Genomic DNA, 15282 nt, shown 5'->3' with positions numbered 1-15282 from the left:
TGGGTGGCATTCGAAAGACGTGTAAATGGGCGTGCCTTCGTTGAAGGTTGGATGTTGACCTGGCACCTCGATGTTCATGAAAATCTATTGCCAATCATTAGTGGACCGGAGTTCTGCTGTGGCGACCCCTAACCGGGAAAAGCCGAAAGACAGATAAAAAAAAAGCTGGCTTTAGAGGATTTGATAAGGGATCTCAGCTTTTTGTTGAGACTGATAAGGGAGGTTTTCCAGTCTTGTGACTTCAGTTTTTTTTCTGCAACAATTTCTTCCTTCTGTTGTAGAGTTTATTGATGGCTGGGGACCACCAGATTGGCTTCCTTTTTTTGGGAGGAGAGCATCTTAGTTCTGTATGGTATGGCAAGGTCCATGCATTTGTGTACATGCTCGTACAGTGCATTGATATATGATTCAGCAGTCATGCAGCTGTTTTCCATTGGCATGGGTGCCGAGAAGTTAACCATCTCTGTTTTTAGGAGCCCAAAGTGAGCTTTAGAGAAGTTGTTCAGGGTGGTCACCTTAGCGGAGGGTGTAGATGAGATGGAGATTTCCATGGTAATCAGTTTGTGGTCAGATTTAACCAGGGAGGAATTGACTATAGGTGTGGAGCAACGGTCTCCCATGTTGGTGATAACCAGGTCAAGGATGTTGCTTCCTCTAGTGGGGGTCAAAATGAGCTGGTCCAGGGCATTGGAATTGATAAATTCCAGAAAGCGTTGGGCCTGTATATTGGTACTTGATTAGTTTTCCGAGCTGATGGAAGGTTAGTTGAAGTCACCTAGTATGAAAGTATTGGGTTGGACCTTGATAGATTCCAGGGTGCTTAGGAAGCTGGAGTGAGAGACTGAGGGCATGTTTGGGGTTCTGTAGCAGGCTATGATTTGTATCGCTGTCTTACCCAGTGTTATTCATACCTGAAGTATCTCTGATGCATTATGCTGGGCTACCAGTTTAGAGATGTGCGTATTCTTTAAGAATATGGAGACACCACCTCCTTTGGAGCTTCCGGCCATATTCTGGGGCTGAAAGGTATGGAGTAAGTTTTAGCCTAGGAGTGCAGGGTGCTTTCTGCCTCTTTCAACCATATCTCCGTTACAGCATGGATGTCGACATTCTCCATTTTGAGGAGAATTTCAAGCAAGTGCATTTCGAGATTTAGACTTCTAGCATTGATTCAGCATGATCCTCAGATTGCATTTGTTTGTAGCTGTTATGGTGGAATTTTGGTCTTTGGAGCACTGCCTAAAAAGACACTATAAGGGTGGCAAGAGCCTAAACCAGTACCCGGAATCCCAGGGGTGACAGATGCAGGCCATCTCTGGCAAAGCATCGAGGTCTGTCAATCATGTCGTCCCAGGCAGACAGATACTGGATCCCCTTAGAATGACACCAGAAACTTAGCCAATTGTTGAAGTCAATCATTTTCTGCTCATACTGTGGTATCATTCTGGGTGATGGTAGAATACTGCTCAGGGCTAGGGTCATACCTGCCTGGGCCACATAATCCGAGAGTTCCATCACATCTCTTTTCATGTAGTCCAGGGAGGTACGTGTCAGGTCATTCACACCCACATGGACAATGACCGAGTCATATTTGTATTTGTTGTGGAGTGACCTGAGTGCATGTGTAATGTGGTGGATCCTGGCACCTGATAGACAACTGTCACCTTCTCCTTGTTCAACCTAGTGAGTGGGACATCAGTGTGGCTCACAATTAAGTCTCCTATGATTAGTACATTGGGCAAAGTGTTTTGCCTTAAGGGCTTGGGTTGAGGGGCTCACTGTGGTGGTGACCTATGTGTTCTGGAGTTGGTGGTGTGTTGTGGTGGTAGAGTGCATTTCTGTCTCTGGGATCTCTGGGTAAATTTTAATTGAGAGCCTCCATGAAGGTGGGTGTATGGTTTGTCTTTCTGTGTGGGTTGTGATGGTTGGTGTTTTGGAGGGCTGTGTGTTCTATGTAGTGAGTTGCAGGTGTTTACCTTCTCCTGTTGACCAGCTAGTCCTGTCTTGGTTGGAGCGTGCACTGCTTCCAGTTTGGTGATATAAGTGCATCTCTCACAGGTATGAGTGTTGGGAGGTAAGAGGAGAGGGTTGTCTGTGTACATTAGACAGTTACCACACTGTCTCAGAATGCCCAAGTGCCCCAGGTTAGCAAGAGAAAGCACAAATTGCCCTACAATCATACCAGGAGGGGTGGTCATAACTAATAAGTACTGGTGCAGTTACTGAGTAGGAGCAGCTAGTGCTGATAGCACCTAAGTGTGCTACAATACATACTACAAAAGCCTGTTAAAGTACTAGCCGATTACATTAATTGAAGTCCAAGAAGGCAAAGAACAAGCACATTCTAAGGAGAAAATTGAAGAGCAGACTTTCTGGCACCGGTAATAGTTTACCACAGCTTAGCGCCGGTGCACAAACACGGGCTTTTAAACAAGAAAGTTAAAAGGGATGGAAGAAATGCCCAAACGGACAATAAACTACCATTTCTGGACCAGAAACCACTCCTCTTGTGGTAGATAGGCTACCTAGTGCTTACTACTCTTACTGATAAGCTAAAAGGCTTCCCTCCAACACAGAAAGTTCTGGAGGGCTCAAACTTACAAAAACAGTCCTGGATACAGCAAATCTGCATCTGGACTAGACTTGTTACAAGAAAGGTGGGAAACGAGCTTAGAACTCTTTTTTTTTTTTTTGTAGAACAGTAACAAAAACACTTTAAATGCAGTAAAAGCTAGCACACTTGAATGTGTAGCAAAATTAAGGCAAATACAGTTTAAATAAATGCAGATAAATTAAAAAAGACAAAAAACAAGTGCAGAGAGCAGTAAAGTATGAAAAAATCAAAATGGAGGCACTTAGAGTATCTCTTTTCTCCTTCCTCTTGCTCTTGTAGTCTGCAGGACGCCAAAAACAGGATTTGTGGAACTTAAACAAGTACAAACCCATGTAAACATGGGCTTTTAAACCAGAAAGTTAAGAGATGAAAAAACTGCCCAAACAGCCATTAAACCACAATTTCATGGCCCGAAGCCACTCCTCTTGTGGTAGATAGGCTACCTAGTGCTTACCACTCCGACTAATAAGCTAGAAGGCTTCCTTCCAACACAGAAAGGTCAGGGGGGCTCAGAAACTTACAAAACAGTCCTAGTCTGCAGAACACCAAAACTGGATCCACGACAGTTAAACAAGTCCAAACCCACGTAAACACGGGCTTTTAAACCAGAAAGTTGAAAGAGGTGGAAAAACTGCCAAAACTGCCAATAAACTACAATTTCTGGGCCAGAAACCACTCCTCTTGTGGTAGATAGGCTACATAGTGCTTACCACTCCCACTGATAAACTAGAAGGTTTATCTCTGACACAGAAAGGTCTGGGAAGCGCCGAAACTTACAAAACAGTCCTGGATACAGCAAAACGGTATCTGGACTAGACTAGTTACAGGAAAGGTGGGAAACAAGCTTAGAACTTTTTTTTTCCAGAAAAGCAGTTAAAACAGTACCAAAAGCACTTTAAATGCACTACAAGCTAGCACACTTGAATGTGTAGCAGTATTAAGGCAAACACAGTTTAAATCAATGCAGATAAATTAAAAAACGACAAAAAAGTGCAGAGAGCAGTAAGCTCTGAAAAAATCAAAATGGAGGCACTAAGTTCAGAATAAGAGCACTTGAACACTTAAGAGCACACACAACAGAAAACTAAGATAATAAGGTAGAAGACAGTTTAGCTTCTTCATCCCCTCATAGACATTGAGTGTGGTTTCAGGCTAACAGTTTCTCCGAGTTGTAGCTGAGGAAGTCAAGGAACAGATTCATCTCAGGGCCTGGCTCCTGCAATAGACCTTCTGATCGTGCTACATCTTCCAACTGGGCTCCCAGTGGTTATTATGACTCATTTGCATTCAGTACTGAGCATCCTATTTATGGCCTGGCTCCTGCAGTAGACGACCTTATCCTGCTGCATCTCCCAACTGGGCTTTCAGTGATCATTATGACTCATTTGCATTCAGTACTGAACATTCTATTTACTGCTTGGCTCCTGCAATAAACCTCCTGATCCTGCTGCATCTCCCAACTGGACTTACAGTGGTTATTATGACTCATTTGCATTCAGTACTGAGCAAGCTATTTACGGCCTGGCTCCTGCAATAGTCCTCCTAATCCTGCTGCATCTCCCAACTGGACTTCCAGTGGTTATTATGACTCATTTGCATTCAGTACTGAGCATGCTCTTTACGGTTTGGCTCCAGCAATAGACTTCCTGATCCTGCTGCATCTCCCAACTGGGCTTCCAGTGGTTACGACTCATTTGCATTCAGTACTGAGCATGCTATTTACTGTTTCATGCCTGCAGCACTAATTGTATAGTCTGCTTTTTCTCATTCAGGCCTACTACACTTGAAAAGCAGACTTCACATAGTATTATTTCAAGGGAAGATAATTACAGTATTGAATGTAAGGTATTCAATAATGTAAGTAAGCAGTTTAAGTGTGCGAAAGTAATTTTCTCTTAAAAACAAACAGAAAGCTGCTTTACTTATCTTAAAATGATTTTTCTCACATTTACATTTTCTTTAACTCTGAGCTCCAGGCGATTATTGTCTAGCCTGAAAGCAGAGAATGTGACGCTTCATTAACTGACTTGCCAATAGGTGTTGATGAATTAAAACTACTAGAAAGACATCCACATACCGGATTTACTCTATCAAATGGAAGGTATTTCCCATTTGGGCAGTATGATATCTCATACCTGCCAGGCTGCTTACCTACTAGGTGACCTTCATCCATACCGGGCTGAAACAGTTATTCCATGGAATAATAAATGTCAGTTGTTTCTGCTCATTATGACCTTGTAGAATGTTGTAGTACAGCATTGGCTAATCAGACAGTTTCCCACAAGGTTCAGCATCTCCACCTACGTTTAAAAAAACTCTGTTCTCAGTGAAATCTGAAAGTCATGAATAACTTCCTCCCCCCTCTTACCCCATCCTCATTTGAATCTGATTGTTTGGTAGCACTGAAATTCTTGGAAAATACTTTTCCAGGTAAGTCACCCATAGCCGTTCATGTGTACTGAAGCATATCTCGTGTTCTACACAGATCTGGTGCCCCTTAGGATCAGCTAATATTTCCTTCTAAAAGTGGCATTACATATTTATCCATAAACAAGTCTATTCATCAATCTATATTTTTTGCTGAAGCAGGGATGAGGGGGGAAGGGCCCTTCCCATTCTGGCTAATGTGAATCATCAGCTCAGGTTTTACCTGAAGCTACTGCATGAATTTATTTCTTTCATTTTATGAAAGAAAGGGAATGGCAGTCATCCAAGAAGCCCTTCATACATGGATTTCATAACTGCATTATATTTTGCCATCAGATATGTGATAAAGTACTACCTATTGGAAGATGGTGCAGTCAAAGGTCAATCCATTGGTGGCATAGCTATTTCCAGTACTTGCTTCAAAGGTGTCTGCTGCTTAGACATTGCTGTTTTGGTGACCACTTGATCATGTTGCCATCATTATTGCCTAAACAAAAGCTCCAGAAGTTGTGCCTCCTTTTCTGTACTCTACTTTCAGAGCTTTCCCTCTTAACTTTTCTCTGCCTCTGTCTACCTCATGTGAATTCTGTCCATTGGTAATCCCACCAGTCAGGGTCCCTGTTTTTAGATATAATAAGGACAAACTTTGTGTTGTTAGATCTGTGATGTGACCCTCCTTTGTAGGTCACAGATGCACTCTGTCTATTCCCCTGTGATTGGATGGTCCATCCATCCCAGCTGTTAGCATTTTCTACATGTCAGACATGTATATATTATATACCATTGTATAAAGTGTGTTATTTCTTCAATGTTTCTTCTTAATTTCTCAAAGTGTACTCACTAAGCCATCTTCACTAATTCCCATGAGTATGTCCGAGTCTCTCCAAGTTAGTACAGAGAAATAAAAGTGATTAATAGTATAACTGTTAATATGGTACAGGCTAGCCTTGCAGGCATAGATATGCACGTTACCAGTTTGTCAATCTAATATCATGACAAAAGCAAAGGTAGACAGAATCTTCTTCCAGTACCAGAAAACTGTGATGTTCACCATATTGATCACTTCTGCCATAGTCTAAGCTATATAGGTTATATCCTGCATAGGAATATAACAACCTGCCAGCTTCCAAAGTTTCAGGGCAATGCACCCGAACCATTAAATCAGCACAGTCTGGTTTGGACACAAGTCATTTAGAGCTGTCCTGCCACCAAAGAGGACACTCCTCTGTGGGCTTTCAACAATCGATGGTCAGCTTATGCTGTTCCATTTCGGGGCAGTTAAGATCCCATTGGGGAAAAAACTGCCATGCTATTTTTTTTGTTTGTTTAAACTTGCTTTCCTGTTTAGGGCAGTGTTACTTAACTAGAAATGTGTTTTTATTGACTGTCACATGACTTTACTGTAACTTTAAACAGGAGTGTACTTTTGTTTCTGACAAATTAAAAAAAATTCTAAAACTGTTTTTTTCTGTGGAGAACTTTGTTTAAATTACTTTTGGGGGTTGATAATGTGTATTACAGTGCCTGTCACTGTGTTTTAATTGGGAAAAGGTTATTTTAACTACTTTTTATATTTTAACAGCTTGTACTGCTTAATTTCCCCTGGGAAAAGAGCACCATTTTCATCTCGACCATGGAACAAACCAGTAGTCACATAGTTGGTCATTCTTCAAGCTGCAAAAAGTCAAAAAGATAAAGTTAACTAAACAGCCTTTGCCACCACAACAGGCTAGAAATTTGGCTATGAAATCCATGTGTGAAGGGCTTCTCAGCTGTGGCCAAACTGGTTCTTCAGACCACTCATCTTTTTCCCCTGATCCCTTTGGTGTTGCCCATACAGCCAATATGGACCAGGAGTTGCCCACTTCCTCTGCAGCTATTGGGGTCCCCTCCGTGGGTAAGGGAGAGGTACCCTTGTCAGTTTTTTAAGAAGGGGCTGAAAAAGGTGCCTGTGCTCAATTAGAATGTATTGCTCATCCCTGGGTATGTTGATGCTGCCTTTATTAATGTTATTTGCTCCAAATTTCCTGTTAAAAAAAAAAAGTATCATCTTCTGCACCAGTTCCACTGGACAAGAGTAGTTTTAAGTCTGACTCTGGGTCTTGTTCAGGCTACTGCCCCTTCTCGGGTGGGAAGCCAGCTGCAGCTACAAGGTGCAGAGCTAGCCTTGCATTCCTTGAATTTGCACTTCATCTGAGATAAAGTTATATCCACTGCCAGTGGACATACTGTAGCAGGGCACCTTTGATCTTCCCCCTCCCAATCCAGCTAGCTGTGTAGCATTTGGGGCAGTAACTGAATGTGAGTCCCTTGTGGAACAGATGGACACTAGTGCCAGTAGGTAGGCACATTACTGTGGCTTGCCTCTGATTTTACTTGAAGCATAAATAATTGCAATTAGGAAGTAATAATTCAAACATTGTTCAGACATTAGGTAGAAAGCCAGGTACTCAGTAAAGGAAGCTCAGCTAAAAAAGTCCAAGTGTCCAGCTAAGGTAATTTATCTGAATTTAGCTATACAGAAGTACACACCAGATATATGCTTAACAGTAGTCGCAGAAACAGAACCACAAGAAAACAAGACTGGAAAGTTATAAGTTAATGTATTTATTTTACCTTTCTAGGATTAAATTCTTAACTTTACTTTTTGCAGAAGGAATGTGGGCAGCAGAAAAAGAAAGCTTGCAAGTAAAATGTACAATTCACTGGGACTGAAGAGACAGGCCACAGAGCAGAATGAAAGGTCGAGCAGTTTTGTTTCTGAGGCCAGTGAGGTGCCACGTGCACAGGATCGCCATGACGAAGGCGTTGACAGCCACACCTTTGAAAATATCAGCGAAGATGATTCTTCGCTTTCCCACTTGAAGACTTCCATCACCAGTTATTTTGGAGCAGCGGACAGGTTGTCATGTGGTGAGAAGTTCCAAGTTCTTGCCAGGAGGGTTACTGTAGAAGGAAAGTCCAGTATCTGGTCGAATGGGAAGGCACCAGTCCATACTAAGGGACTTTAACAATCAAAGTATAGACTGTGGAACAATTGTATTACAGAAAAACCAAAGCAGGAAATGTGGGGTAATTTTAATTTTGTAAGTTGAGGAGATGCACAGCTGTTAACTTGCTAGTGTCCCAAACAGACTGTTGTGGCAAACTGATAAAGATTAAGAAATGCTTGATTCCACAATATTGACAAGATTGTTTCTTTAAGAGTTTCTTAGGGAACGGCTTTATGCACGTCTGTTTTATGTACACCTTTTGTTTTAGCAAATGATCATTTTGTTAGTAGATGCACATTTCAACATCACTGGCACTTTGATGCGGTAAAATGTTCTGCGACTTACTGTCTGTTGCCTCTGCAATGGAAGAACCATTTTAATTTGAACTGTTGTGCTGTACAAGAACAAGATGACATCACCTCAGTATTGTAACACCACCACCACAAATCTGTGAATAATCTGTACCCCGATGTTTAATCTTGAATTTAATTTTGTTCACCTAAACGTGATTTCATGGGACCTCCCTTCACATAATAAAGAAGAACGTTTTTGTTGCTAGGCATGAACCATATGTGGAAGTGCAGGTGTCTTGGAAAGTCTTTTTCCCTCCAGTTGAAGCAGATCCATTAATTGGGGGTGGCTTAATATATACTAATTTATGGTTTTGATATACATTAAGGGGTGCTTCTGTTGCCTTGTCTGTGGTAGCTTTATACTACCACATCAAGGAGTTTAGAAGAACCATTACTGTCTTTCTTTACTGGACAGCATACAATGGGTGATCCTGATTTCCTCTGTCAGTTTCAGCCATCTGCTGCTGCTTCTGTGACATACATGTTCACAATGAGCCTAATGAAAGCTTCTTCATGGTCTTAGAAGCATCTCTTTAGCAAACCCATCAGGTGATGCCAAAAAGGTCATCTCACCTGGATAACAAGTCACAGCTTCCTTTGCAAGCTTTATCTGACCTATTTTTCTTCCTCTGCTGATCCCTTACTTTTTCAGGCACTGGTTCTTATATGTCCTGTGGATAATGTGGTATTGTAAGAGTAAGTTGTGGCAGTGTACCACAATGAACCATCGCAAGGGTAGTAAAAGTACCCCCGTGCCCCTTTGATAAGTCATTTCTTACACCATCCATGTCTTCTTGCATTGTTAGCATTTTAAGGTGAAGCATGGTCTCTGCTACTTGCTCATGTCCCTGAGCAATCTGTTCTGTGCAGGATGTGTGTATGTATGTATATATATATATATATATATATATATATATATGTATATGTATATGTATACATATATATATATATATATATATATATATATATATGTATATGTATATATATATAATTTCTGTGATGTTTTGTTTTTACAGTGCTGAGTACCAATCCCTTACACAAACAGGTGGCTGATTTTCTAGACAATATCAGACCGTGTGCACACCTTTTCTTTTATTTGCTTATACATAAGCCTGGTATATGCTTACACTTTATTCTGTGTTCCTGACTCACCTCCTGGTATTTGTTACCAGAAAAACTGCTGTCTTTGTATTTACTTTGAAAAACATGAAGTTCAGGAATATGTTATTGTGAATTCATTATCCTGGGGGAACTGGCAGGCCTTTTATAATCATCCCAGCACTGGAAGGATGGTCATTGGGATCATCACCTTGTGACCTCTTCAGCTGCTTGGAAACCATGCACACATTGCAAGGTGGACATCACAACACTTTCAGTCCAGTTCAGGAAAGTTAGTGAAAATGAGAATTTGTTTTGGTGTTGGAAGTTTTAACTTTTCTTCAGTTTCTTCTGGCACTGAAGGTAAGAAGAATGCATGCATGTTTGATGGAATGTAGTGCACCATAAACTAAAAGTATACATCTTATCCAGTCTTACATGATGAGGTGTAGTAGAGTTTAACTCAAATTGCTAAGACCTAATGAGGCACAGGCAATCACTAGGATAATCTTTGTTTAACCATGGACTATAAAATGTACAGAGGAAAATCAGTGATTAAAGCATAAATATATTGCTAAAATAATAACCCCTAGATTTTCACAGATTTGTGGAGGTTTATGCATGTTTGAAAGCTGTTAATGTAGTTGAAATTGAGGCCAATATACAACTCCAGCTTGTAGTAGTTCAGACCTAGCAAGCATTTGGCTTTACAGTTGCTCAATTAGATGCCCTCTGTGGTCATTTACCATCAGGGTTTATGCTGCATAGTATTAGTGACATTTTAAAAAGTAAAAGTAACTGTTTCACTCATTTAGACTGTGAGTTTTTAAAGGATGTGATGGAGATGCCATAAGGAGTTGTAAAGTTAAACAAATGTGTCTTCTAATGTCATCAACTTGTTACGGCTTTTAAGGCCCTTTAACAGCACATTAACAGTCAGAATATTTTGCCAGTTGATTAAAATGCATTCCGCATATAATACCCCATGTTTAAGCACCTTTCTTGTTTTAAAGGTGCCGGTGCTATTTCATTTTTGCTGCACTTTTATACCAATAAGAGCACTTATAACACAAGCACTTATACTGATATTGTTGTAGAATATGCCATTCTTTGGTGTGGCTATGCATTTCATCAGGCTATTCCTATGGAATGGGAGCTGTTGGGTATTGGGACTCTGGAAGCATGTTTCAACAGTGTAGGCAGGGATGATCCCTACCAGTAGTGTCACACTGATTTTGTATCCCATATACCAACACATGTAGGTAGGGATGATCCCTACCAGCAGTGTCACACTGATTTTGTACCCCACATACTAACACAACCAGGCCTTTTATCACAGACTGGTTTGCAAAGATACTTTTGAATGAGGGCTGCACATTTTGCTGTAAATATCCAACAAATTTTTAGATGCCCTATTTGTCGATACCAACCAGTTTGGGCTGGAAGTGTAGGACATCAAAAGATTCAAGGCTTGTAATGAGCTGTACAGATAGCCATATCGCATTATTCTGATAGTTTATTCTTTTTGTTCAGAAGAAAGCAGTAACATGACATTCTGACCATTTACCAGTAGAAAAGGGCTTTTTGCTGCCCAGGGAATGTGGTTTTAAGGCCCCCAAACCTGGATCACACTGTAATCTCAGTTATGCCCAGCCTCACCACTAAACCACTTAACAGCTCCTTTTTTTTTGTTTGATAACAAGGAGGAAGGGGGGGGGGCAAGCAAAACATAAAACAATATTGTCATATCATACCTAGAATAGTTTAACTCTCAGGCTGTACTGTTAAGAGATATTAATATGCAGAGAGTACAAATCTTCTGTAAGCACTTGTAGTCTACTGTTATGTATTTCTGTCCTTCCCAGGTTACTTAAGAACAAACTAGACAGAGTCCTGTCAAGATAAAATGCCCTACCCTGGATTCAGCTTTATTAACATCTTGAAATTCAATTCACAAAGGAATAAATAAAAAGCAGCTGTAAATAGTTATTATTCTGATTTTGGCATTTCTCAGCAACAGATGGTCAAAACAGCCAGGCAAGAGAGTCCTTTTCCTTTTTTTTTTTTTTTATTTGCCATAGTAACTTACTTAAAATAAAAAAAATCTGACCGTAACTCACTTATGAAGTCAAACTGATGGGTAAATTCTAGAGAAGATGTAAGTAAATCTTAGACTAGGCAGTTCATTATGTAAACATATGCAATAGATGCGGAATGATGGTAAAATTAGGTAATGGTGAGTTCCTCAGGAGAAAAGAAGTGAACTTCATTTGTAATCCTAAGTGGTTATTAAATCACATTTAATTTCCCCTACTGTTCATTAGAAAGTTAAATAATGTTTCCTCTCTTTTGAAGAGGCAGAATATTACTGACGGAAAATTGACAAGTGAAGCTTTTAGGCATTAGCCCTCACCAGTAAAAATAAACTCCACATAAGTTATTTATGAACTTGCTCGTATACGTTTTTGCAACCTACCTCAATGAACCTCCCACTAAATGGCTACAGTTTTTCCCACTCTTGGATATGCTGGAGTCAGATGGCTTGTATCATAATTTTCTTAGTTTGTTCTCTCTTTTTTTGTATGCTTGCAGAGCTTTTAGTTCATAGTATAAACCATCCAGAAAATTTGGTTAATTCCTATTGACCTTTGTTAATACCATCTTACTCGCTAAAGAAAAAAAACATTCTGCCATCCTTCAAAGTACAGATCAGTAACACATATCCCTTTTTGCCAAAATGCATGTTCTTGTTGCTGAAATGAATATAAAAAAGGTTAATGACCATAGTTTGCTTTTTATTTAACAAAATTAGTCATCCTTCTCGCACTCCCTACTCTCCTAAGTGTATCAAGTTTTCACTCTGAAGACTGCTTTTAATGGCACGCTAATAGTCTTCTTATCCTTGTCCACTTTATAAACAAAACATTGACCTCCATCATATCAGGCAGTCTTCTGTGTGAACTCTATTCATTTAACATGGACCAAATATTTGGTAACTGGTTTTCAAAGTACTTAACAGGCATTCTTCAAAGTCAAACCACCTCAAGAGGACTCGAAGATTTGTCCTAGAACCCTTTTCTGTTTTCATTCATTATATATATAACTTGGAGCAAACCCAGCCTTTATGCTACACTTCATGCATTGTTTACGGTTTTATACCATTTGATGTTTGAAGCAAAAGCCACCATTTATTTTCAGTGCCATCTTCCAGCAGAAGAGCAACGTGTATAGTATGTAAACTGTGTGCTAGCAGTAGACCAACATTCCACTAATTCTTGTAGCCAAATAGACATTTAATCATTGGCAAAGCTCCCTCATTTAGTCATTTGGAACTGTTGACCGAAAATCATGTTAAGACTGACCACCTTGCTCTTAAAGATTAGTGCAGTTCTTGAAATGTTACTAAATTATCCACTTATCCACTTCTCAGACAAACCAAACAGATCATGGTATAAAAATAGAGTTTCTCCCTCAAGAAGTTTGAAGTGTGTGTGTGTGTGTGTGTGTGTGTGTGTGTGTGTGTGTGTGTGTGTGTGTGTGTGTGTGTGTGTGTGGCTCAAGATATAATGGTTCATTGGGTGTTTTGTAAAAAGTGTAATTTTGTAACTGCTTCTCTCTCTCTCTCTCTTTCTTAGTTTAAGGAGTTAGGAATAGGTAATCACATTCTGAACTGACAATGTCTGGTACCCCAGCAGTTCAATGCCTGCATCTTCAGTATAGTATTGCAAGGTTTCAGTTTTGATTTTTCTGTACACAGGCTGTTTGTCAGGGAGACAGCCTCACTGGCTACCCCAATTTAATTAACTACACATGTCAAGACTGTTAGAAGCTTGTCCATTTCATTTTGGCCTTTATATGCCACTATACCTAGTTTAGGCGAAATGGTAATTGACAATCAGGTTTGCTGGCACTTTTTCGCATATCATCAGCAAGGTTTTGTCTGTTAATCCCCTTCCCCTTCTTACACCACACATTTATAGTTTGCCAAGGTTTAGCTTGATAACTGTAGGTTTTCCTTTGTTTAGATACATTTGACAGTTTCTTGTGATGACTTCCAGTATTTTGCATTCCATCATCTTCTGCTTACTTAATGTCATATTGCCTTGTTATAATAACATTTAGAGTGTTTTGCTTCAATTCATTGACTTACCTTTTGTACTGTGGCATACGGTACCTGTGGTGTCGTGATAATAGCTTCCTCTCTCTAATTCATAAGATGCATGTCCCAGTACTTTACTATAACTTTCAGTAAAAATATATTTTACCTACTACAGAATCTGTTGACATTCATGCTGTATGACATCAGTTTGGGGATAGTGTGGGGATGTGTACATAGATTTTAATGGATCCATCACTGCTCTTCTGGGTTGGGGTGCACCCCCAAGCTACACCTACAATTACATCACCAAGGGATACAGTAAATTAAGGCTTTTGCTTGTTATAAAAGTTTTGATTTTTGAAGCTTTGAGTAAAAAATAAAATGGCTTAGATCTGTGATGAATGCTGGAGGGGGGTACATTGTGGCATTTAAGCACCATATGCCATGATATATATATATGAACTGCAGCAAAACTTTAAGGAAATGCTGCTCTCAGATTACCACTTTATTTGGACTCCACATTTTGCCCCATTGCAGCTTTTCTAAGTTCTCACTTGTACATTTATCTATAAGCAAGCTCAATTTTTAAGAGAGAAGCAGGTTTAGAATGCCCAGTGTGTGGTTGTTATTGGAGAAAGCAAGAGAGATTAAAGAGTATAAAAAATGTTAAATGTCCAGAGAAAATCTAGTATACATTAGTACTGTGGCCACAACTTTAGAACCAAAGAATTTTGTGATTGTCTCAAAGCATTATTTGTGAGTGATATGAAAAAAGCAAAGATATTTCTTTGGATGCACTCTGGGGAAACAGGTAACTAAAGCAGTGTTATCTTATGTGCAGCTACACATCTTTGTTTCATTTTATGCTTTTTGCTTTCATGCCTGCTTCATTTTAACTAGTGACTCTTTCAGCATTAGCAGACAGTACTACCACAACATATCAAGTTCCATTGCAAACAGTGTGAAGCAGACAAGAGTCTTAGGTTTACAGTGTTGTATTGACTTAAGTTTGCATTTGTTTTGTAAAATTTGTAAGATATCCATCACTAAGTGTCCTTAAAACACATACAAATGTATTTACTTGTTTGTTCCTTTTAAGAAGGGACAAGTATTGATAGCCTCATAGCAGGGATTTTCTGTTAAAGTATGTAAAAATTGAGAAAATGCTGTAATTGAAAAGTTCTGGATTGTTTGCTTACAATGTGTTAATCACAGTGTGCAGAAATGGCAAGTAACATCCACGTTTAATATAATGGAAATGCTGCTAAACTGTACTGTTTGTAAAAAAAAAAAAAAAAAAAAAAAAAAAGGATAACCGAACAAATGAATGAGCAAGCTGAAATTTTTAAATGATTTAACCATGCTTCAAAATTGCATTAAACCAGTGTATGTGTTTTAATAACAGCAGTACCGTTGACCTTCTTACTTGTTTATACTAAAAGTGTGCACTTCTTCACATTTCAGTTCTCGGCAAAGTAACTGCAGCTTTGAAAGCAGCAGTCATTACACCTGTTGCATTGTTATTTACTCAGAATGGATTTTTATGCGTTGACAGGAAGGCAGGATATTGTAGCTTTGATGCTTCATGCAGCATCAAAACTACAGTGAGGATGGGGGGCAGGCAACATCATGACAGTCAGTATCATTTGAGGTGGGTAATTTCATCCCCATCAGCTGAAAGTAAGTAACATTTTCAGT

General features: G+C 39.6%; 1 protein-coding gene across 1 annotated transcript in view; it reads left to right on the top strand.

Moving 5' to 3' along the window:
• The window catches only part of PHF19 (PHD finger protein 19), a 1075260-nt gene extending 1060269 nt beyond the window's left edge, over positions 1-14991 (top strand). The window contains 2 exon segments of the mRNA XM_044058373.1: positions 7695-7999; positions 8002-14991. Of these exon segments, the coding sequence (XP_043914308.1) occupies positions 7695-7999; positions 8002-8042 (346 nt within the window). The 3' untranslated portion in view covers positions 8043-14991.
• The last annotated feature ends 291 nt before the right edge of the window (positions 14992-15282 follow it).

Source organism: Protopterus annectens, chromosome 16.part0, assembly GCF_019279795.1.
Source record: "Protopterus annectens isolate FY-2018-M chromosome 16.part0, PAN1.0, whole genome shotgun sequence".
In the NCBI taxonomy this organism is placed as follows: domain Eukaryota; kingdom Metazoa; phylum Chordata; order Ceratodontiformes; family Protopteridae; genus Protopterus; species Protopterus annectens.
The sequence above is the reverse complement of the archived record's forward strand: the minus strand, read 5'-3'. Positions and strand labels throughout refer to the sequence as shown.